Source organism: Puma concolor, chromosome B3 (assembly GCF_028749965.1).
Source record: "Puma concolor isolate L17-30 chromosome B3, mPumCon1.1.hap2, whole genome shotgun sequence".
NCBI lineage: Eukaryota > Metazoa > Chordata > Mammalia > Carnivora > Felidae > Puma > Puma concolor.
In genome coordinates, this window is record NC_141672.1 from 38,103,325 (window position 1) to 38,128,778 (window position 25,454).

The 25,454-nt window shown below is 40.8% G+C and overlaps 1 protein-coding gene across 12 annotated transcripts in view; it reads right to left on the reverse strand.

Moving 5' to 3' along the window:
- Positions 1–25,454, reverse strand: part of SYNE2 (spectrin repeat containing nuclear envelope protein 2) — a 342,816-nt gene that overhangs the window by 119,015 nt on the left and 198,347 nt on the right. For all 12 annotated transcript variants that reach the window (XM_086709562.1, XM_086709567.1, XM_086709569.1 and 9 more), the window contains 8 exons: positions 23,274–23,442; positions 20,211–20,366; positions 17,699–17,839; positions 15,953–16,135; positions 15,037–15,174; positions 7,287–7,472; positions 2,841–2,963; positions 225–407 (listed from right to left, as the gene is read on the reverse strand). In XM_086709562.1, coding sequence (XP_086565688.1) covers positions 225–407; positions 2,841–2,963; positions 7,287–7,472; positions 15,037–15,174; positions 15,953–16,135; positions 17,699–17,839; positions 20,211–20,366; positions 23,274–23,442 — 1,279 coding nt within the window. The remainder of the gene's footprint in view (positions 1–224; positions 408–2,840; positions 2,964–7,286; positions 7,473–15,036; positions 15,175–15,952; positions 16,136–17,698; positions 17,840–20,210; positions 20,367–23,273; positions 23,443–25,454) is intronic.

Here is a 25,454-nt window from a genome sequence, read left to right on the forward strand (position 1 = left end):
GAACTGGGGAAATCACCTTAGCCTCATTTAAGCAGTAAGACACTCTCCTTTAGCCCATGTCACATCCTGGATAACAATACCAGAAGAGACCAAAAAGAATCAACAGAGGCAGCATCTTGTGGTCACGGGAATCTCACCAACCCAACCATTAAAATTGAAAAGAAAACCAGCTTTTGCTGAACATTTTCAGCCAATAAAGTTGGCTATTATCACACACTGCTCACCTTTAATAACTCATTTTGTTCCTGAGTCACATTTTCCAACAATTTTACATCTTGTAAAAGCTGATTCGTCCGCTGAAACACAGGGAGAGGCTTCATTCCTGTCTGGGGCAACCTCAGTTCTACTTGGTAAGACACTATTTCAGCAATGGTTTTCTTCATGGGACGTATGTTTTCAAGTATGACCTTAATTGTATCAGAGAAGCATGGTACGTAAATGAAAAGAAATGGCCACTGCTGAATCTGTTCAAAATTAAAATACTGTATGATTTAGTCTTTAATCTATAGTTTTGATTTTTTTTAAGTTTTTAATTTTTATTTTATTTTTTTATTTTTTAGAGAGAGAGAGAGAGAGAACAAGCTGGGATGGGGGCAGAGAGAGAGGAAGAGAGAGAGAATCACAAGCAGGCTCTGCACTGTCAGTGCAGAGCCTGATGTGGGGCTCGAACCCACAGACCGTGGGATCATGACCTGAGTTGAAATCAAGAGTCTGATGCTTAACCAAACGAGCCACCCAGATGCCCCTAAATTGTGATTATTTATTTATTTATTTATTTATTTATTTATTTTTTTTCAACGTTTATTTATTTTTGGGACAGAGAGAGACAGAGCATGAACGGGGGAGGGGCAGAGAGAGAGGGAGACACAGAATCGGAAACAGGCTCCAGGCTCTGAGCCATCAGCCCACAGCCCGACGCGGGGCTCGAACTCACGAACCGCGAGATCGTGACCTGGCTGAAGTCGGACGCTTAACCGACTGCGCCACCCAGGCGCCCCCTAAATTGTGATTTTTAAAGCATTTCCTTGGGGGGTGCCTGGGTGGCTTGGTCGGTTAAGCGTCCGACTTTGGCTCAGGTCATGATCTCAAGGTCCGTGAGTTCGAGCCCTGCATCAGGCTCTGTGCTGACAGCTCAGAGCCTGGAGCCTGTTTCAGATTCTGTGTCTCCCTCTCTCTGACCCTCCCCCATTCATGCTCTGTCTCTCTCTGTATCAAAAATAAATAAACGTTAAAAAAAAAATTAAAAAAAAAAAAGCATTTCCTTGGCTCAGGCTGAAAAGAACTCTTAGATCACTTGTGCCCCGATAGTGAAAGGTCTCTGGAAAGAATGCCTGGGGCAAGGGTAAACCCGCAGCACCAAGTTCTGCGTTTGGACCACCCTTGCCTTCCTTCTCTCCCTCCCTGACTCTCTGAAGAACTGTTGCTTTGCTTTGTGCCACCAGGCAGTGAGCTGTGCAAGGGCAGTTTCTGCCTCTTTCTGCCTCTTACTCACTTTCATAGCAATTGCACGTAGCATGGGGCTTCCCACAGCGCAGGCCCTCAAAAGGTGCTTATTGAATTGTCCTGCCAAATTCCCTAAGTCCCAAAAGTATAATTATATTTCGCTTCAATGACATCGGTTCCATAAAAACCCGGACTTACATAATCTATAAATGCGAAGAGATTGTTCCCTTTACTAAGAACTTCCTATCTATCACTGTCTTTAACCGTCACAACAACCCTGGGAGGTAGGTATCAGAACCGCCATTTCACAATAAGGAAACTGGGTTCACAGAAGTTAGAAGACCCCGGGGAGGTCAGGCTATAAGAGGTAGGGCTGGGAGTTGAAGCCAGGCCTGCCTGATTCCCAAGCACACGCTGCTGACTGCTAGGCGGAGAGGAAATCTGTGTCTGTGTGCTGTTTAATATGCCCCGGGTCCTATGCTAGAGGCTCTGTATCCACTGTAATCATCCAAGTACCCTCGCCACAATACCGATGCGCAGTAGGAGAATTCCAGAAATGTTAACTAATTGCTGAAAGTCACAGAGCCTGTAAGCAGTGTAGTTGGGTCTAAAACCCAGTTCTCCTGACTTCGAGGCTGAAACCCTTGAACTATTAAACACCGGGATTTGACTTGATGGTAAAACTTCCAAACTTTGAAGTTTTCAGAAGAAATTCAGGGAAAAGTAACCAATGGAAAAGTTCTTTTTATACAGATAATACTGTATGATTTAAAACATGATATGTGTCATTCATATCTAGTTTTCAACTTTATTTTGCTATTACTCTGGCAGGATTAAGTACTTTTTAGTCAGATCACATTATTATATATTTTAAATTTTTTTTTTTTCAACGTTTATTTATTTTTGGGACAGAGAGAGACAGAGCATGAACGGGGGAGGAGCAGAGAGAGAGGGAGACACAGAATCGGAAACAGGCTCCAGGCTCTGAGCCATCAGCCCAGAGCCTGACGCGGGGCTCGAACTCACGGACCGCGAGACCGTGACCTGGCTGAAGTCGGATGCTTAACTGACTGCGCCACCCAGGCGCCCCTATATTTTAAAACATAATAAATAATAGGGGCACCTGGGTGGCTCCGTCGGTTAAGCATCCGACTTCGGCTTGGGTCATGATGCCACGGCTCATGAGTTCAAGCCCTGTGTCAGGCACTGCTGACAGCACAAATCCTGTGTCCCTCTCTCGCTCTGCCCCTCTCCCACTCATGCTCATTATTCTCTCTCTCTCTCTCTCTCTCTCTCTCTCAAGAATAAAACTTAAAAAAAATAATAAACATGTTTAAAGCATAAACATAATAAGTATTATGAGAGAATATTTCTAATAATGATCCATGCATACTTACCTCCCCATGCTTAAGATGTTCTTCAGGCGAAAAATCAAATATTTCTTTGGATAAGAGGATAGCTTTGATTTTTGAAACCTTTTTGTCCATTGATTTTACTTCAGTTTCAATAGCAACCACATCCTAGAATTTCAGAAACAAGAAAACATTCATGTAGTATATGTTGTATGTTAATAACCTATAAAACACAATTTATTGCCTCGTATTCTGTTCTCCAATTTAGGCAAAAATGTTTGCCACGTACACCTCTTAAAAATTAACCAAGTGAGAGGCACCTGGCTGTTTCAGCTGGAAGAGCACGCAACTCTTGATCTCAGGGTTGTGAGTTTGAGCCCCACATGGGGTGTAGAGATTACTTAAACAAATAAAACTAAAAAAAAATAAAAATAAAAATAAAAAAAATAACCAAGTGTATCTTCAACAAATGATGTTGAAGATACTGGACAGCTACATGCAAAGAATGAAACTGGACCACTTTCTTTTTTATTTTTTTTTTATTTTAGAAAGAGAATGAGAACAGCAAGGGAGAGGCAGAAGAGGAGAAGGAGGAGGGGAGAGAATCCTAAGCAGAATCCATGCTGTAAGTGCAGCCAATGTGCGGCTCGATCTCCCAAACCATGAAATGATGAGCTGAGCCGAAATCAAGAATCAAGAGTTGGACGCTTAATCGGCTGAGCCACTCAGGCGCCCTGAAACTGAATCACTTTCTTACACCATACACAAAAATAAATTCAAAACACATTAAAGACCTAAATATGAGACCTGAAACCATAAAAGTCCTAGACGAGAACATAGGCAGCAACCACTTTGGCATCAGCCTTTACGATATCTTTCTAGATATGACTCCTAAGGCAAGGGAAACAAAAGCAAAAATAAACTATTGCATCTATGTCAAAATAAAAAGCTTCTGCATAGCAGAAGAAACAATCAACAAAACTAAAAGACAACCTATTGAATGGGAGAAGATACTTGCAAATGACATATCCAATACAAGATTAGTACCCAAAATTACAACTCAACACACACAAAAACCAATAATCCAATTTAAAAATGGGCAGGGGTGGTGCCTGGGTGGCTGAGCTCGTTAAGCAGCAACTCTTGATTTTGGCTCAGGTCCTGATCCCATGGTTCATGAGTTTGAGCTCCCGCTGTCAGCTCTGAACCTGCTTAGGATCCTCTTGCCCCTCCACTCTCTGCCTCTCCCCCCGTGTGTGTGCATGCACACATGCTCTCACTCTCTTAAAAAATAAATTATTTATTATAAATAAAACAAAAAAATATTTAAAATAAAATAAAAATGGGCAGAGGATGTGAACAGCCATTTCTCCAAAGAAGGCATCCAGATGGCCAACAGACACATGAAAAGATGCTCAACATCACTCATCATCAGGGAAATACAAATCCAAACCACAAAGAGATATCACCTCACACCTGTCAGAATGGCTGAAATAAAAAACACAAGACACAACAAGTGTTGGTGAGGCTGTGGAGAGAAAAGAATCCTTGTGCAAACCGGTGGGAATGCAAACTGGTGCAGCCGCTGTGGAAAACCGTAGAGGTTCCTCAAAAAATTAAAAATAGAATTACCATATGATCCTGTAATTCCAGTACCAGTAACAAATACAAAGACACGAATTTAAAAGATATAGCACTCCTATATTTATTGGAGCATTATTTACAATAGCCAAATTATGGAAACAACCCAAGTGCCCATGGATAGATGAATGCATAAAGAAGATGTGGTACATATACAATGGAGTATTACTCAACCATTAAAAAGAATGAAGACCTGCCATTGGCAACCACATGGATGGATCACACAATGCCAAGTGAAATCAGCCAGTCAGAGAAAGAAAATACCATATGAACAAGGTATGGTACAAAACAAATGAACAAGGAAAAAGAGACAAACCAAGAAACAGCCTCTTAAGTATAGAGAACAAACTGATGGTTACCAGAGAAAAGGTGGAAAGAGGGATAGGTGAAATATGTGATAGAGATTTAGAGTATACTCATTGTGATGGACACTGAGGAATGTACAGAACTGCTGAATCACTATATTGTACACCTGAAACTAATATGACACTATGTTAACTGTATTAGAATTAAAAAAAAAAAAAAAAAGCCTAACAAAGTGTATGTAGATGTTAACTGCTTTCAATAAAAAAGTCATTCCTTTATTAGCATACCACACTACAAAGCACTGCTTATACCTTGCTGAGTTAAAACTCCTCATAAGGCCAACTTTCAATTTCTTAAACTATGAGAACAAAAGTATTATGCATTTGAAGAAATTTTATTAAGTTTATTTTTTTAGTAATCTCTGTGGTCAATGTGGGGCTCAAACTCATGACCCCAAAACCAAGAGTTGCACACATTTCTGACTGAGCCAGCCAGGCACCCATGAATCAATTAAAAAAAAATTTTTTTTTAATGTTTATTTATTTCTGAGACAGAGCATGAGTCGGGGAGGGGCAGAGAGAGAGGGAGACACAGAATCCGAAGCAGGCTCTAGGCTCTGAGCTGTCAGCACAGAGCCCGACGTGGGGCTCGAACTCACAAACCATGGAGATCATGACCTGAGCCGAAGTCGGTCGGTCACTCAACCGGCTGAGACACCCAGGCGCCCCTTCAATTTTTAATTCTCAATATCTATGAACTCTTTAGATTTATCTTTGGAATGTGTTTAAACACTTGAATACAAGTGGGTCTACAATTTAAAAATTTCTACCACTTCAAGTAAAATGACAAAGTCACCCTTGGAAAACGAACACAAAAGAAGCTGGAAAAATTGACAGGATTTTCTTGCCAATCCCCTAATGAACTATTGTCATGCAGAGTCACCAAATTAACTTTATAACATACTCATATTAATTTAAGCAAACAGATCATTTGTCTGGTGGTTATTCTCTCATCAGTGTCAACCTCTAGGACTCGGCCAAGAACCTAGAACAGTGAAAAGGCTGCAGCACGTGTAATAAACCTACATATGGAAGAACACGTGATACAAAACCATAAATGCATGAGTACATGCTACAAACCCTACATATTGAAATCCACTTGCACTGTAAGAAGGCCTTTAGACCTTTACTTAAAGAGAGCTAAATGCAGACACACTGTAACAACCAAAAGGTACAGCTCATAATGAAGGGGATAGGAAACTACACGGGAATAGACTGAGGGTTTCAGGGGCACCTCAGTGGTTCAGTTGGTCCAACTCTTGATTTCAGCACAGGTCACGATCTCATGGTTTATGAGCTCGAGCCCCGGCGATGGGCTCTGCGTTCATAGCCAGGAGCCTGTTAGGGATTGTCTGTCTCCCTCTCTCTCTGCCCCTCCCCTGCTTGGGTGCACGCACGTACATGCACTCTCTCGCTCTCTTTTAAAAATAAATAGAACTTAAAAAGTAAAAACGAAATAGACTGAGGGTTTCAAATTAAAACAGTCTGGAGCCATTTAATATCAGATAAGCGTAACTTTACAAGCAAATGAAGTAATGAATACAGCAACTTCCTAGTGATATCTTCAAGTTACAAAGAAAAGTTAAATTATATTGAAATTATTTTTTGCATCTTATATTGAAAAGGGTATAAGAAAATAAACCCTATCTCTTAGGGTAATTTCTATCAAAAGTTATAGAAGCATTTAAAAACCTTGGAATAAGCTTCAATAACCAAGAATGTTTAGCAATCATTATCCTGAAGTTACATAAGTGTGGCATAGGCAATGTAACAGAAACAAAAAGTAAATAATTAATTGTACCTGCCTTTGCTATATGACTTGATTCTTAAATAAATGCCTCACACGTTTCAAGCTGAAATAAATGAAATTATTTCAAAATCTGGTGGCTGCCATACAGCAGCCCCTCAGCAAATATTTGTTATTGGTCAATGAAGACTTGGGAGGTTATCTGTTCAAGTCCCACTTTGCTAATTTGTGTGTTTATATCAACAATTATCGTCTCTCTGACAAAGAGAAAACAGTGAGCTTACTTGATGAGGATTCTTTCCTTTAAATAGACCACTTCTGGACCAAAAATGGGGATATGCACTACACAATAAAAGTTGCAAATTAAAGTAAAATTGGGGCCCCTGGGTGGCTCAGTCAGTTAAGCATCCAACTCTTGATTTTGGCTCAGGTCCTGATCTCACTGTTGGTGAATTCAAGCCCTAAGTCGGGCTCTGTGCTGACAGCGTGGAGCCTGCTTGGGATTCTCTGTCTCCCTCTTTCTCTGCCCCTGCCCCACTCACACTCTCTCTCTCTCTCAAAATAAATAAACAAAAAAATTAAAGTAAAATACAATTCAAGAAATAAGAACATAAGTGAAATATGTACCAGATCAGTATGTCTTCATATAGTTAAGAGTTGATTAGTGGTATAACTCTAATTTACTAAATGAAATATAAATTAAAAATAAGAAATCACATCTTTGTAGTGTCAACTTACATCAGCCATCCGTTGAATCTGTGGAAGGCTCTCCATGATTTTTTGTTGTAAAGCTGCCACTTGACGACTTAACTCTTGTACAGATTGTGCTAAATCATCAGTTTCAAAAATTATTGACAAGTCTTCTAGATCCGTGAACACTGAATGTAAAAGATTGTGTTTCTGTTCTGAATCTTCCAAAGCCATCTACACAATGGAAAACAAGGAAAAAAGAGAGAGAACATCAAGATACTAAAAGAGGTTGATTAATATCGAAATTGGAGAAAATTTTCTAACTGTATATAGTGTGGCGTATTAACTAGACTTACTGTGGTGATCATTTTGCAATACATGCAAATATCAAATCATTTCACTGCACACCTGAAACTCTTATAATGTGTGTCAATTGCACCTTAGTAAGAAAATTTTAAATCCAAGAATTTTAAAACTGCCTCAGCATTTCAAACTCCTATTCATTTCATTTCATAATAAGACACTGGGGGTGGTTCAGTCAGTTAAGCATCGGACTCTTGATTTGGGCTCAGGTCATGATCTCAAGGTTGTGAGATCAGGCTCCACACTGGGCATGGAGCCTGCTTGAGATTCTCTCTCTCTCTCTCTCTCTCTCTCTCTCTCTCTCTCTCTGCCCCACCCCTCTCTCTCTCTCCCTCTGCCCTTCTCCTGCTCACACTCTTGCTCTCAAAAAAAACCCCACTTTAATCATAATAAAATACTAAACACTATATTGTAAACAGCATTGGGTGACTTTGGAGTGTCTACCCCATTTTGGTGGGCTCCTACCATGCAACCCTGCTCCTCCAGCCATCAGTAAAAGAACCAGGAACACCTGACCTGCGGTCCATCCCTCTCCTCTGTCATCTGAAATCCGGGCCAAGAAAGCCATTCAGGCTCTCTCTAATTGGCTGGACTTGTAACTTTGGGAATGTGAATTCGAGAGAAAGAGGTACACGAAGTGAGGATTGGGAATGAAGAGGCAATCCTGTGGCTTGTCAGTCCTGGTGCCGATGTCCTCGCGTGGCCTTACCACATGATGCCACCGACTTCCATGAGGCATCCCTACGGTTTGAGTTGACCTGAATAACCTGACACCAAAGGGACTCTATCTGATAAAACCAAATGAAAGAGAAAAACATCCATTTTTACAGTTTCGTAGACATTCCTCCTTATAATTTTTTTCTTTCTTCTTTTAACAATGATAATGTATTAACTAACTTTCAAACTTAAGATTTCAAGATATCTCAGCCACCAACTGGAAATGTTTAACCTAGCGTAGTCTTCAGGTGATTCCATGAAACAGAATATGGTATGAGAAAGAACATTTACTTAATTCAATTAGAATTCTGGTCTCTAAAATTTTTTAGGTTATTCAGAATTTTATGTTGTCCTTATTTGAAATCCTAGAAGGAGAAAACTTTATGGAAAACAAAATTAAAACCAATGCTTTTTGGTTTTTTTTTTTTTTAACCAATAATACCATTTTACAATAGCATCAAAAATATAAAATACTTAGGGATAAATTCAACAATTTACATGTAAGACCTATACACTAAAGATTATGAAACACCACTGAGAGAAATTAAAAAGGACCAAAATAAAGAGATCTGTCGTGTTGCTGGATTGGAACAGTCAATACGGTTAAGATGTCAATTCTCGCCAAACTGATCTACAGATTTAATGTAATCCACTCAAAATTCCAACAGTCCTCTGTATATTGACAAGCTGATGCCAAAACTTACGCTGAATTGCAAAAGACCCAGATTAGTCAAAAGAAACTTGAAAAAGAACTAGTTGTAGAAATTATGCTACCTGATTTCAAGACTTACTATACGGCTATAGTAATCCAGACTGGGTCACATCAGTGAAAGAACAGACACATAAATCAGCAGAAAGAAACAGAGAGTCTAGAAATAGACCCACATCTACAACATGGCAACTGATTTTAAATAAGGCACCAAAGTAATTCATTGGTGAGTCTTTTCACCAAATGGTGTGGGAACACTCAGATATCCCCACAGAAAAAAGTGAACCTTCATACAACGTACAAAAACAAACCTGAAATGGATTGAGGACTTAAAAGTAAGAATTAAAACTATACAGGGGCGCCTGGGTGGCTCAGTCGGTTAAGCCACCGACTTCAGCTCAGGTCACGATCTTACGATTTGTGAGTTCGAGCCCCACGTTGGGCTCTGCGCTGACAACTCAGAGCCTGAAGCCTGCTTCCGATTCTGTGTCTCCCTCTCTCTCTCTGCCTGCTCCCTGCTCACACTCTGTCTCTCTCTCAAAAATAAATAAACATTAAAAAAATAAAAATAAAAAAGAATTAAAACTATACAATTTCTAGAAGAAAAGACAGGAGACCATCGTAGCCCTGGGTTAGGTAAAGATTTCTTACATACAACACAAAAGGATAACCCATGAAAGAAAAATATTAAAAATTGGATTCCATCAAATTACCAACATATGCTCTCTGAAAGACAATATTGGGAGAATGAAAAGCCACAGACTGAGAGAGCATGTGTAAATCATATATGTGTTAAAGGACTGCTTTTAAAACATTCTATAGGGGCGCCTGGGTGGCGCAGTCGGTTAAGCGTCCGACTTCAGCCAGGTCACGATCTCGCAGTCCGTGAGTTCGAGCCCCGCGTCAGGCTCTGGGCTGATGGCTCAGAGCCTGGAGCCTGTTTCCGATTCTGTGTCTCTCTCTCTCTCGGCCCCTCCCCCGTTCATGCTCTGTCTCTCTCTGTCCCAAAAAATAAATAAACGTTGAAAAAAAAAAATTTTTTTAAACATTCTATAAATAATACAATTCAATAATAGAAAGACAACCCAATTAAAAACTTCAATAGACATTTCACAAAGGAAGCATACAAATTACAAACACATAAATGTTCAAATAAATTATTAGTCATAAAGAAAGGCCATTTATTTTTTTTAATTAATTAATTTTTTTAACGCTTATTTATTTTTGAGACAGAGAGAGACACAGCATGAACAGGGGAGGGTCAGAGAGAGAGGGAGACACAGAATCTGAAACAGGCTCCAGGCTCTGAGCTGTCAGCACAGAGCCCGACGCGGGGCTCGAACTCAAGGACCGTGAGATCATGACCTGAGCCGAAGTCAGACGCTTAACCGACTGAGCCACCCAGGCGCCCCAAAAAAGGCCATTTAAACCACAATGAGATACCACTACATGTCACTGGAATGGCTAAAATTTACAAAATGATATCAAGTGCAGGTGAGAATATGGAGCCATTAGAACTCATATGGCCAGTTGGACTGAAAAATAGGAGTTTAGCCATTTTGGAAAACAATGTGACCATTTCTTATCCATTTAAAGACCTACCATAAAAGCCAACAATCATACTCCTAGGCATCTACCAAATGAAATGAAATGAAGACATACATCCACACAAAGATTTGTATAGGACCATTCACAGCTCTGCTTACAGTAGCCTGTAAGACCCCCTGATCCCCACCTCCTGATACTCAGGCCCTTATAATCAACTCCTTTGAAATGTAGGTTGGGCTTACTAATTTACTTGCTGATTTACTACTGGCTCTACTGATTCCTTACTGAGATGTCACTTCCAAGATTAGGTTATAAAAAGGCTGTTTCTGTCTTGGGGGCTCTCTTTTTTAGATCGTTCATGGTGAGGAAAGTCAGCTACCAGGCCATGAGGCAGTTTTGGGGGGGGGGGGCACAGGTCTGTATATAGAAATAGATCTTCTGAGGCCTGCCAATAGCCAAGTGAATGACCTTGGAAGTGCATCCTGTCTTCTCCCTCACCCACAGCAAGGCGTGACTGCATTCTTACAAGAGACCTTGAGCCAGAGGCACTCAGCTAAGTCGCGCCTGAATTCCCGACCCACAGAAACTGAGATAATAAATGTCTGTTGTTTTAAGCTGCTAACCTAGCATAGTCCAAAACTTGAAATAAGCCAATGTCCATTAACTGGTGAAGGGATAAACATGCTGCATATTTCCACGAATGGAACACTACTCAACAATCAAAAGAATGATCTATAAACATTAACAATCCGGATGAATCTTGAAAACGTTACACCAAGTAAGTCAGGTAAAAAAGGCTGTATACTATACGATTCTCTTACAGGACATTGTGGAAAGAGGCAGAGGAAACTCTGAGGTGATGGAGATGTGCTTTATATTGACGGTGGTGGTGGTTGTTACACAATTGTATCCCTTTATCAAAACTCATCAGTTGCACACTTAAAATAGACGTATCTGGGGGCACCTGGCTGGCTCAGTTGGTAGAGCATGCAACTCTTTGTAATGTCATGTCATGTCATGTCATGTCATGTCATGTCATGTCATGTCATGTCAAATGTAATCTTATTCTATTCTATTTCAGAGAGAGAGAGCGAGAGAGAGAGCACATATAAGCAGGGCAGAGGGGCAAAGGGAGAGAGAGAATTCTGAAGCAGGCTCCACATTCAATTCAAAGGCCAAGGTAGGGCTTGATCCCATGCCCCTGGGATCATAACCTGAGCCACCAAGGCGCCCCAGTAGAGCATGCAACTCTTGACTGTGGGGTCATGAGTTCAAGCCCCACGTTGGGCGTGGAGCTTATTAAAAAACGCATGGGGGGGCGCCTGGGTGGCTCAGTCGGTTAAGCGTCCGACTTCGGCTCAGGTCACGATCTCACGGTCCGTGAGTTCGAGCCCCGCGTCAGGCTCTGTGCTGACAGCTCAGAGCCTGGAGCCTGTTTCAGATTCTGTGTCTCCCTCTCTCTGACCCTCCCCCGTTCATGCTCTGTCTCTCTCTGTCTCAAAAATAAATAAACGTTAAAAAATTTAAAAAAAAAAAAAAAAAAAAACCACATAGGGGCGCCTAGGTGGCTCAGTTGGTTAAGCATCCGACCCTTGATTTCAGCTTAGGTCATGATCTTATGGGTTCATGAGTTCAAGCCCTGCATCAGGCTCTGTGCAGACACTGCAGAGCCAGCTTGGGACTCTCTCTCTCCCTCTCTCTACTGCTCCCCTGCACTCTCTCTCAAAAATAAAATAAACAGTAAAAAAAAAAAAAAAAATGCATATGTGTGTATTTTACTATATGTAAATTATACCTCAATGAAATTGAGTAAAAAAACAATTTGTCTATTTTTACAAAGAAAATTTATGTTTCAATAATTCTTAACTACAACAGCAGTATTTCTGGAATCATCTTTGGGTTACAAAAAGATTTTAACAAATACAATCCAGGTAGAAGCTTAGTTGGGAGTTTTGATACTTCTTCAAGAGACATTTTTAAATTTTTTTTTTTTTTCAACGTTTATTCATTTTTTTGGGACAGAGAGAGACAGAGCATGAACGGGGGAGGGGCAGAGAGAGAGGGAAACACAGAATCGGAAACAGGCTCCAGGCTCTGAGCCATCAGCCCAGAGCCTGACGCAGGGCTCGAACTCACGGACCGCGAGATCGTGACCTGGCCGAAGTTGGACGCTTAACCGACTGCGCCACCCAGGCGCCCCAAGAGACATTTTTAAATATCAATGCCTGGTAATGTTAAAAAAGTAGAAAAGGGTATCTTAAAAGTAGAACAACTATTTTCAAAATAGGGACAAAATGTGATATTCACATATGACTAGTTGTTTGAGACTTACTTCCCGTTGGAGGATTTATGAGGATACCTTCTATAGTAAATCAGCCTTCTCTTGTGCCTACTTCCTCTGGCTCAGAAAGTAGAGTTAGACTAAGTTCTAGTTCATACACTAAGGTCAGCAAATTAGAATGTCCTCATGACTGAGATTCTTTCACACGTCACATTTGGGTCAGTAGAAGACAGCAAAATTAGAGATGCTTTTGCCTGAACTCACTCTTGTAAATTTGTTTTAAACTCGTAACAAGCATTTGAGGAAAAGAGTATCATTCCTTTCTTCTGTCTTTGCAAACTCCTTGCAACTGGTGGAAAATACAGGCAATTTAAAATAAAAGACGACAGGGGCACCTGGGTGGCTCAGTGAAGCATCCAGCTTTGGCTCAGGTCATGATCTCGTGGTCCGTGGGTTTGAGCCCCGCATCGGGCTCTGTGCTGACAGCTCAGAGCCTGGAGCCTGTTTCAGATTCTGTGTCTCCCTCTCTCTCTGCCCCTCCCCTGCTCACATTCTCTCTCTCAAAAATGAATAAACATTAAAAAAATTTTTTTTAAATAAAAGAGGACAGGGGTGCCCGGGTGGCTCAGTTGGTTAAGCGTCCAACTCTTGATCTCAGCTCAGGTCATGATCTCATGGTTTGTGAGACCGAGCCCCACACTGGGCTCTACGCTGACAGTGTAGAGTATGCTTGGGATTCTCTCTCCCTCTCCTCTGCCTCTCTCTCAAAATAAATAAATAAATAAAACATTTTATAAGCAAAGAAATTTCATTAATAAAATAAAGGACAGGCTATAGGGATGTGGAAAGCCAACCCGAGAGCTGGGGGCAGAAATCACAGGCAAGGGGAAGAAAAGAAACAAATGGGTGAAAGGCAGCATCGTTACAACTGTTACCATGGGGGGAAATGTGCCAACAAATCTCAAACATCTGGGAGGTATAAAGTAAGCTGTCTCCTTGGGAATACACGGTGCTATTCTAAAGATATAAAGGAGCTGGATCAACGTTGAGGTCTGATTACTCGAAGAACTGTTGTAGAATAAACCTTTTCCTAAGAGATTCCTTCTTGTGGTTTAAATAATATGAGAGAAGAAAATATGCCTTCACAATAAAACTTAAGCCAATACTTGGCATCTGGAAGATCTCTTGCAGTCATGGCTCTGGGTAGGAAAATACTCTCATTTGTTTTGTCTTTGTAAGCTAGCATGGAGACATCAGGCAACAAAATGGACAGGGCATTTGGCAACATGGCATGCTTGAACCAGAAGGAACTACGGACTCGTTTTCTAATGTTGTGCAACTAATTACCACAAACTTTGCAGCTTAAAATAAAACAAATTGATTATCTCATAGTTTTCATGGCTCCAGAGTACAGGCATAGCTTAGGAAGGTCCTTGGCTATTACAAGGCCATCACAAGCCTACTATTAAGGTGCCATCTGGAGCACAGTTTCTCTTCCAAGTTCATTTAGGTTGTTGGGAGAATTCAGCCAGTTTTCCTGCTGGCTGTTGGCTGGGGGGTCACGCTCTGCTTCTAAAGGCTGCCCAAGGGTCCTAGCCCCACGGGCCTCTCCTAATATCACAGCTCACTTCATGAAGCCAGCTGGAGAATCTCTCTAGTCTGCTATTAGGGAGTCTTATAATCTATAAACATGATTAATCATGTATTCATGGGATTGACTATCCCATTACCTTAGCCATATACTATAACCTAGTTAATAGAGTGGCTATCTCATCACACACTCTCATATTCCTGCCCACACTCAAGGAGAGGGGGTTATATAGGTTGTGTACACCAGGGGCAGGAATATTGGGAGCCTTCTTAGAATTCTATTGACCAAAACCATCCCTATTCACTGCAACACCCTCACTTCACAGATGGGGGGAAACCAAGGCCCATGGAGGAAAACGATAAATTATCCGAAAAGTCATATAGGAGTTATCAGGACAGAAAGAACTAGACCCTGGCCTCCAAAATCCCTGTCTAGAGCCTGCCACTGTCCCAACCTTCCTTCTGCCATTTGGCGTGACTGAAGATAAGGTTGTTCTTCAGGAGAACAGGGGGGCAGCACCACGAAGGGGAGCTATACCACTCATCATTGTGTAGCTTCCATACGTAGGAAGAAATGAAAGAACACTTACCTGAAGGGTGCTAGCGTGCTGACTCAGCATCTTTGAAGAGTCATAGTCAGCAGGATTAGCCAGCAAACGGCTGGTATTTTCTGTCCAAGCCTCAGTACTCTTCAAAAGGTCATGATATGCCTCCATCTTAAGTATGGCCTGTGAAAGAAAGGCACGAGCAAATAGTCTGACTCCTTCCACTTGACTCAAGTGATTCTTCAATGGAGAATTTGTTACCGTAAATCAGGCCCTGCAGGGTTCCACTCCCTGTGGCTGGGGCAACTCGCCCACCCCCTCCAGGTTTTTTCACATTTCTAACTTTTAAGACTAACCCCGACCATAGGTAGAAAGGATTTAAGAAGTTGTACCCTAATGCTATGGGTCTCAGGAACAGTTCCCAGTTAGCCTTGCAACTAGTCTGGTTCCCATTTTATGCTTCATTCTGAAAACTGGATTCGTATTTTGTCTTCCCATACAGGGCCTTGTCTTAGTATATCCCAGTTCCTCTGGGACTAGGCTCCTGCCTCGTTCTTGCTAGATTACATGTACAACTCACCCACCACGACCCCTATTTGGAAGGGAGGGAGAAAGTGTCTTGTTCCTGAATGACATTCTTTCTTGTTGCTGGCTCCCTGCAGGGACTCTTGAAATTGTTTGTTGGAAATGCCCATTGCCTATTGGGAAACCCAACGCTCTCCTGGACTCCTGCTGCGGTCCGACTTTGGGACACCTGCTTCTGCTTGCCCAGACTTCCTGCTGATGACAGCAGTTAAATCTGTCCTCCCGGCGCCCACCTGACCCTATCATCTGGCTCTAGCTTCAAAACCCGAAACTGGCAATTCAAAGGAAAATGGCTGCCTCAGAGTATATATTTTAGTTTTGTTTTAAAGCCCTTTCAATACAAGCTAAGCGTAGTTATCACGTGTTACTGTCATACCTTATTTAACTGTGAGGTTCTAGATTCTGCTCTCTGTGACACTTGCTGATACTGCTGGAAAGGAATCATCAAGTTATCCATCCATTCTTGAGCCTGTCCTGGATCCTGTTCAACAATGTCCTGCACTTCAGAATCCAGCTCATTTAGCTGGGAATGCCAGAGATCTAGCTCGTCCCACATTTTCTGGAGAAGGAAATCATGAGTCACTTTGAATGCAGAGGTCCTGGTTCATTGTGTTAATTCCTAGTCTTTGCACTGTATTTGCACCTGTAAGTGCTACCAAAACAACATCACAGGCACACTTATTCACTTATGCCCCCAAACCACTTGTGACCTAAATTGAAAAACACCATTTCTGAGGTCTCTTAGTCTACCTATATTTGTTTCACGAACAGAATTGGCTGTAAGGGAACAGAAAGACCTAGACATTTCCAGAGACAAATGACACCGAACAAGGTCAATATAACCTTAGTCTTTCAAGAGTGATGAGGTAACATTATGTTTAAAAGGGGCTTCAGTTAATCACACACACAGACACACACACACACACGCATCCTCATGCGCGCCTGTGTGTGTGTATTTAATCTAGAAGACAATTTTTTAAAATTTTATTTTAGAGAGAGTGAGTGTGTGCGATTGGGGGAGGGGAGCACAGGGAGAGAGAGATAATCTCAAGCAGGCTCCACACTCAGTGCGGAGCCCGACATGGGGCTCAATCCCACTTCCCTGGGATCATGACCTGAACGGAAATCAGAGTTGGACGCTCAACCGACTGAGTCATACAGGTACCCCAAGAAGACGATTTTTACTAAGTGTAAAAACAAAGCTAACAGAAAATATCTGTTTTGGTTTAGGATTAATGCAGTGGCAGAAAATTCTAGCAAATAGATTGGATTCAAGCCTGACCTTGTATTGTCAATGGAATTCTCAAAGGTAAAATATTTAATTTGTACTTAATATTTGCTTAAGAACCCAATTTTTAGAAATGGGAAAAGTAGACTGGTTAACTTAGCTTCCTCTACTTATTAAGGGTCAAGATTTTGTCCAAAGGTGAGCCATATTTTGACCTATTTTTAAAAGTCTCCATTCATATTAGAATAATTCCTTAAAACATAGATTAGAATAAGAATGCTTTTCCACATGCAGGAGTTTACTTGGGGAATTAAGTGGTAGAAAATCATGCTTATGTACAGTTTTACCTAAGACTTTATTTCTCAAGATATTTTACAAGGCAAATAAATTTGGGATTTCTATTTTCCTGCTTTGCCTTGTAGTCTAAAGAAAAGTTGTTAATTCCACTCAAATCCTATTGAAATATATTTTTTAATCAAATAAGTTTCAGAAATATTCCATATCATATTCCCCATGTTAATTCACGTTAGAAAACAAAAACTCCGAGAATTGCTCATAGAAACATGCTAGCTTTAAAAAAAAAAATTAATATTTATAATGCTTCTTATATCAGTCTTTCCAGGATAAGGTCCTTACTCTCCTTTACTTGTGAAAAGGCTAGTTCACAATCACAGGCTCTCAGGGGTTCAGGCATATTCCCACCATGGAAAAACTGAGAACGATTCTTAAATGCAATCTTCTCTACTAACCCTCTGCAGGTGACATGAAGTAAGGGGGCCCTATAGGCTCTGGGTGAGCATCTCTGTGCTTCAGATTCATCCAAAGAGCACACCCTGATGACTGAGGAACATGAGGAATGCTAAATGCTGAAGGAAATTAAAGGACGGATATTACCTTTTGAATCTCCTGAGCTTTCTCGATATTTTTGCTTTTCTGCTGCAACATCTTTTCCACATTGTGAAGCCCTTTGTTAATCTCGTCTATTTTTCTACTCATCGTATATGATGGTGAACTTTTCAAAACTTCACTGCTAATCTGTTATAACGAGAGAAAGATACGTTTGGCTTACAGATGTGCTCCATACTCTATTCACAGGTCCAGGTGATAGAAGAGATAGGTACACTGTTACGTGATTTTACTTACAAAAATCCTGTAAAGGCTAGGGGGGACATCCCAAACCATTATTAGCTAATATATTAATGAGAGGGTAGACTAGCAGACTAGGAAGTAGGAGCTGTGCTGACCTGACCTTTTAAGTCCAATCTAAAAAAAGGAGAAGAAAATCAATCAACAAGAATTTGTTGTAATCTACAGATTGTACTACAGGTCTGTGCTGAGTTGGGCAAAGCTACTGAGTGTACGATCTGAGACAGAGCCCAATGGAGCAAAGGATATGAAAAAATCCAAGGGAGGTAAATAATTTATTATACAGTCTCTCATTTTGTGACAAAGACCTCTGCATAGGACTGTTCTCAATAAAACCCAGCTTATTCTCAAGCTGACTTGAAACTAACGTAATTCTCACCATAATATTCATTTGGGTGAAATAACCCTCTAAAACTCACGATTTCTTGAGGAGGCACAAAGCTCAGTTTTTCTCTGCGTGAATGTTTATAGTGTATGTTTTCACAGCAATCTGAAATCTAGTAGCTGAACAGTGTAACTTTTTTATCTGAATGATTTTCTGAAGAAAATAACTTGGGCTAGGAAAGATAACAAATGAATGTGGAATGTGTCATTTTTCAAATACCTGATTAGTTCCTGTTCTTGGTTTTTTGGTTGGTTTTTTTGGTTTGTTTTAGGCCATGTTGTTGATAAGGCTTTCTCCCAGCAGCCACTAAATAACCAAATAATACTTTACGCTTCTGTATAATCCTTTAACCCTTTTAAAAACAACTATATCTGTATAACTATTACGACTAAAACCTTCCAATGCAGATGGTACACAGAGAGAAACTAAACACAGGTTAAATGACTTGCTTATGGTTACACATCAGGGGAGACCGTGAACTTGTCCTGAGAAGCCCCAAGTCACTCTGGAGTCCCAGGCTCTTTTTCACATTTCAGGATGTTGATACTCTTGTAAGATGTTTTTATTCCACAGACCATAATGCAGTTGAGATTTTTAGGGGAAAAATTTAACCCTATGTTAGCTTTTAAACTGCTGTAATAGCTATTTATTGCTATGTAACAATTTTTCTGATATTCGGGACAGTTATTCTCTTGACCAAAAGGCATATAACTTAGGTACGTTAGGAGAGACCAAGATTTAGGAAAAGTAAGCAGCCCTTCAAATTATACAGTATGGTTCTGAGTCTGCCTGGATCCTTCACACACCAAACAAGCAAAATCAGTTGCAATCTGTTACAAATATACAAGTTACAGCTGACACTCTCAACCCTAGATTTAAGAGTGATTCTGATTATTTATTTTGTTGGGGATTTTCACATGAAAAGAAGAAAAGATTTTCACATGAAGTATTCACAGAAACAAATTTAGTTGCTCTCAAAACACTATTTTCTTAAAATAAATCAATAGTGCTTGATTCTTGAGAAGGTATCTCATGGAAGTATCTTATTTTCTGCTGTGTTAAATCAACAACATTTGTCATAAATGTATATTAGGAGTATATATGTTTTTTCACGGGTCAGATTTTCCTAAGAAAACCACCAAAGAAGTTACCTGGTTTGAAATGTGATTTCCTGTGTATGTGCTTGATATCTATTTTATTAAGTTAGGGGTATTCCAGATTTCAAAAAAGAACACAAAAATCTTTCTGTGGATGCCGGACCAAACAGAATTTTGTTCTGCTGGATGGATGTAGGCTGCCTTTCTAGGATCTAATAAATCTGTCTTGCTAACGTCTTGGGTCTCCAGTACTAGGAAACATTTCCCACTTGTTCTTCTAACTTTCAGATTCATCCATTCGGGGATGAAGATTTGCTCAGATGTGTTTTGTGAGGACACCGTGTCTTAGATGCTATTCCTGGTGAGTTGTGAAATTCGTATTCTAATTGCCCTTAGTAGCAATTTTAAAACACTCACAGGGAGGGAATACATTTTACAGCAAAGTATTATTCATGTCCAAAATTTTAAAGTGATTCTCCGTTAAAAAAAAAAAAAAGCCAAGTAAAAGCTAACGGACAATTCTATTTTTAAATGCAAGAGAAGAAAAAAACTAAACATCCTGACAACTAAAAATAAACACATTGTCTAATTCTGTTATCTGTCACTTATTTAGAGCAATTTCACCTCAGTATTCAATACACAAAATTATCACTTATCTAAACCCTATAAAAACAGTCATAGTTGAAATCAGGGCAAATGAAAATGTGACATTACGTCGTCTTTTCTTTATATCTCTTCAACTCGTAAATAATAACACTAGTACAAACATTATTATTACCTTCTCGTCTATGTCTTCTAATGCTTTTCTGCATTCTTCCACCTGGGATTCAATCTCTGCAGGGACTAGGGTATACATTTCAGAATACTTGATTCGCAGTTTTTCCATAATATTCTCAAAAGTCAGCTTCCCTTTCTTAAAAATGCTTTGAAGCTCCTAAAAACATCAAGAGAGTTTCAAATACTCACAGGACAGGGAAAAAGTGTAACTCTCAAAGTAAAAGCAGCTTCCCAGCACATCCTTATGATTTAAATGAGCACACTTTGCATGACAAAGCCTCACTACTGATACAAGCCGATTAAGCCGGAGAGATACTCTGCTTGGTCAGATGATGCTTTCTAGTTTGTAAGAATTAAACTTGATATCTCTTCATGGTGTCAAACCATTGTCCTAACAAGACATTACAACATCTGCTTCTAAAATACCTCTAGGATCTGACTGTATCTCCCTTGCAGTCTTGATCTAGAAAGCCACAAGTAGCAAAAAAGTTTCAAAGAAGTTTTTTTTGTTGTTGTTGTTATTAACTTGTTGCCATTTCTGCTTCTTCCTACATTATCATCACAATGATTCAAGGCCACTAAAAGCCCTACGCTTGAAGCAAAAGTGTCTGCTTTCATGTAATTAGACAGCCCAGCAGAGCTCAACTTCTTTCAAAAGGGAGGGTTCCAGTTCCCTGCAAAGAATGTGGGCTTTAAAAGATAAAAGAAACCTGAACAAATAGTCTATTGGTGGTGGCCTAGAAACAAAATCTGATCTACGTTCTCCTGCACTAATTATAAAGGAGAAACTCATTTGTTTGGGAAAGTCTCCCAAAGATCCAGTGGAAAAATCCTTCTTGACTTTACTGTGGCTTTTGGGGGGTTTGTTTTGTTTTAACAGTAACTGTTCAGTAGCATTATTTGTGTTAATAGGCTGAGTCACCGCACTGAAGAATGATTAGTTTTGAATGACTCCGTGATGTGTCACTGTTTTCCTTTTCTTTACCCTCAGCAGAGAACAAATCCAGAGGCAGAAAGTTAGAGAACAACGCCATTCAGACAAAGGTGGGGTTTGAAGTACAGTGCCGTCCGGTTTTATCTAGACCTAGTCAGAGAATATAGAGCTACACTTGGATGGGTTCTCCATGAAGACTGAGGGAGAGTAAATTCCCTCTATCAACACTGAGCAATGGTTAACAACCACACGTGATTTTTGAGTAAACTTCCAAATGTCTGTTTCGCTTGTTACCATTGGACTGGAGTCATTCTAAAAGACATGAGGTCCCAAATGACACGGGGGCGTGTGCACAGCCCTTAGGATACTGTGATTTAAGAGAGACAGTTCGTCTTCAGCCCTGGTTCCTGAGCAGTTTCTAAGGCCCTTGGGATTTCTGGGATAGGAGTAAAGGAGTGCGTTTTGTTATTCTTAACAAGCCCTTTTCAACTATACCTGGGTTTATGCTAATAAGTGACTTCTGGGTGCTCCCCCAGATAGATTCTCGATGGGGGGCGGGGCTGGTTGCCCGAGGAACCAATCAAGTGAACTTCCAGCCCCATTTCCCAACCCCCTAGGGTGGGGCCAGGTGCTAGAGATTGAGTTAATCATCAATGGCCAGCGATTTAACCAATCGTGCCTGCATAATGGGACCACCATAAAAAACCCTAATCGATGAGGTCTGGAGAGTCTGGAGTTGGTGCTGGGAGAGCGGCACACTCAGAGAGGGCTTGGAGGCTCTTCGCCCTTACCTCGGTCTATGCATCTCTTATCGACGGATCCTGAGTTGCATCCTTTATAACAAACCAGTAATAGTAAAGTGCTTTCCTGACTTCTGCAAGCCATTCTAGTAAATCATTAACCCCGAGGAAGCGGTCCTGGGAACCCCTGATTGATAGCCAGTCTGTCAGAAGTACAGGAGGGCCAGAACTTGTGATTAGCATCTGAAGTGGGGGGCGGTCTTGTGGGAGTGAGCCTTTAATCTGCGTGGTCTGTGCTAACTCCTGCTAGTTAATGTTAGAATTGAATTGAATTGAATTGAATTGAATTGAATTGAATCATTGCTTTCCAGAGACTTGGGGAAGAAACTCCACACACTTGGTATCAAAAGTGTTGTGAGTAAATACAGTGGCACCTATATCAGAGGTAAGTAGTACATCCTACTAAAGGCAGTAGTCTAACACCCTACTCAATAAATGCTCTGAGACCCCTGTTCACCAAACACGCCTGAAAAGGGGTTGAAGCAGGGCTGCTTGGTCCAGACCGGCCTACCTCCCTGCTCTCTACTGTGATAGGAAAAGACAAGATTCAGTAGGCCGAGAGGGAAAGGTTAGGACCCGAGGTCCCAGGGTGGGGGAAAATGCACATTTTGGAACAATGCTGGGAGTGTCTGACCACAGCAAACCCCCTGGGGCACAAGGTTCCTCTTGAGAATGTAACAGGTACCACCTATTCCCCTCCCCCTCGGGTTTCCCTCAGGAATTTGACAAAAGACCTAACTGAAAGTAAGTAGTAGACCTATAAACCATTTGACCCACAAGAAATGATATGGCCAGAGATCTCCCCTCATACAATGGAATTGGGCCAATCAGGAATGGACAACCCAAGCACCTAGAGCATCAAGCCAATAAGGACAGACACTGAGAAGGAACAAGGGGAAGAAAAGAGGGGAGAGTCCAGAACGTTATAAAACAAAGGCCCTCGCCTACAGTCGGGAGCATTCACCTTCAAATGCCCCTTCCCTGTAAAGAGAGCTTTTATACTATTCTTACTTTCTAATCTTATACCCTAATAAACTTTTGCCTGCTGTTCATTCTGTGTCCACCTCTTCGTTCTTCAAAGCGGCGAGACGATGAATCCCAGGTATTGAGGTGAAAAATCCTGCAACGCTTCTCTGCACTCCAACCACACTGATCTTCCCCTGGGGCTTGGCCCCACCATGCCACGGGGCCTTTGCTGGTGCTTTCCTCTCTCCTGGGCCACTCCCTCCACTCCAGTCACAGAGTTACCCCTGCCCCAAGGAATTTGCATTCGAGACTGCAGACCTGTATCAGCCACATTCACTGGTTCCTCACTTCATTCCTCACTCACCTCGAACTGTTCTGCCTTTTCTGGGTGGTCGTGTAATTCCATATTTTGGAAAGAAGTTGCGGTCTGCTGAAAGAAATTCTTCAAAGTACTTATTTCTTTTGTGAAGGAATGTCTTTCTTGGGTTTCATTCTCCACCAATTCCTTATTTTCTTGAGCTTTCTGAAAAAGCCTAACATAACATCAAAATAAAATTGTTCTTATCCTGCTGTCTTGTGAAATAATTTTTATTTCAACAATTAACACAATGTCAGCATAGTTCGCAAAAGAAGATTATTTTTCCTGAGAGAAAAGTACCAATTTTCAGTGGTTTATGTACTACATATACAAACATATACCAAATTCCATCACTCAGTCAAAAGCCTCTCCTAACTTTCATCTCAAAATATCCTCTTTTTGGGGTTCCTGGGTGGTTCAGTTGGTTAAGCATCTGATTCTGGATTTAGGCTCAGGTCGTGGTCTCACAGTTTGTGAGTTTGAGCCCCGCATCAGGCTCTGCGCTGACAGTGCAGAACCTGTTTGGGATTCTCTCTCTCTGTCTCTCTCTGCCCCTCCCCCGCTCCTGCTCTTATTTCTCTCTCTCTCTCTAAGTCAATAAACTTTAAAAAAAATCCTCTTTTCACACTTTACATTCCAACTGCTGTCTCCATCTGACTTTTTTCCACATGATCTGTCAGTTCAACTGAATATGACTTAAGAGGTGAGAATGGAGTCATGCATGGGTGGGCTCTTGGGGACAGATGACCCCATTTGCTGTGGATGTAACTACCATATTACTAGAGGAATTTAAGAGGGTACAGTCTTTCCTGAGAGCTATTTGGTAAGTACTTCTAGCCATAAACATATTATATCCTCTGACCCACTGATTCTGCTTCTTGGTGTCTTTCTCAAAGAATTAATCACAGATGCAGAGACTCTGGCATAAGAATATTCACTACAGTGGTTTCTTTTTAATGTTTACTTATTTTTCAGAGAGAGAGAGAGAGAGAGACAGAGACAGAGACAGAGCACAAGCAAGGGAGGGGCAGAGAGAGAGGGAGACACAGAATTTGAACCAGGCTCCAGGCTCTGAGTTGTCAGCATAGAGCCCGACGCGGGGCTCGAGCTCGGAATGGCAAGATCATGACCTGAGCCGAAGTCGGATGCTTAACCGACTGAGCCACCCAGGAGCCCCCTCACGACCATGTTTTTATAAAAGTGAAAACCATGTATAACTTAAAGATTCTATAATAGGAGTTTGGTTAAATAAAATATGGTATATTCACATGGTGAAATATTACATAATTATGTTTTAAGGAACATTTAATGGCATAGGAAAACTAACATGATATGCCGATAAATGATTTAGCACACAACGAAACAATATAGTACTATCATAATTTGTTTAAAAATAGAATTATAACAAAAAAAGGTAAGTGATTGGCAGTGATTGTTGTTGAATGATAAAATTAAAGAGGGAGGTTATATTAACCTTTATAATTTTCCACATTCCCCGAACCGCCTATAATGAATATGTGTTACAAAAATAGAAAAAAAAAAAACAAAAAAACAAAAAACCAATCATGAGTAAAAAAATTCAACGGCTATTCATCCTCAATAATACTGGGATACAGAATATGGACTGGTTTTCATCATTGTTACTGATCTTTTCCATCCGCACCCCCCCTTCTTTGAGTATAGTTGACACGCAATGTTACATTAGTTTCAGGTGTACAACTTAGTGATTTGACAGGTTTATACATTATTCTACACTCATCCCAACTATCCTGTTACATCACTGTTACAATATTGACTACATTCCTTATGCTCTGCTTTTTATTCCCAGACTTACCGATTCCATAACTAAAGGCCTGTACCTCCCACTCCCCTTCACTCATTTTGCCCACCCCCCACCCACCTCCCCTCTGGTTCTGCTTTGTGTTCATTTGTACTTTTTTTTTTTTTTTAAGATTCCATTTATGAGTGGAATCACATTTGTCTTTCTCAGTATTTGTCTTTCTCAGGCTGACTTATTTCACTTAGCCTAATACCCTCTAGGTCCATCCATGTTGTCTCAAATGGCCCAATCTCATCCTTCTTTAAGGCTGTGTAATATTCTCTTGCACACATATACCACATTTTCCTTATCTATTCGTCTACTGACGGACACTTAGGTTGCTTCCACGTCTTGGCTACTGTAAATAA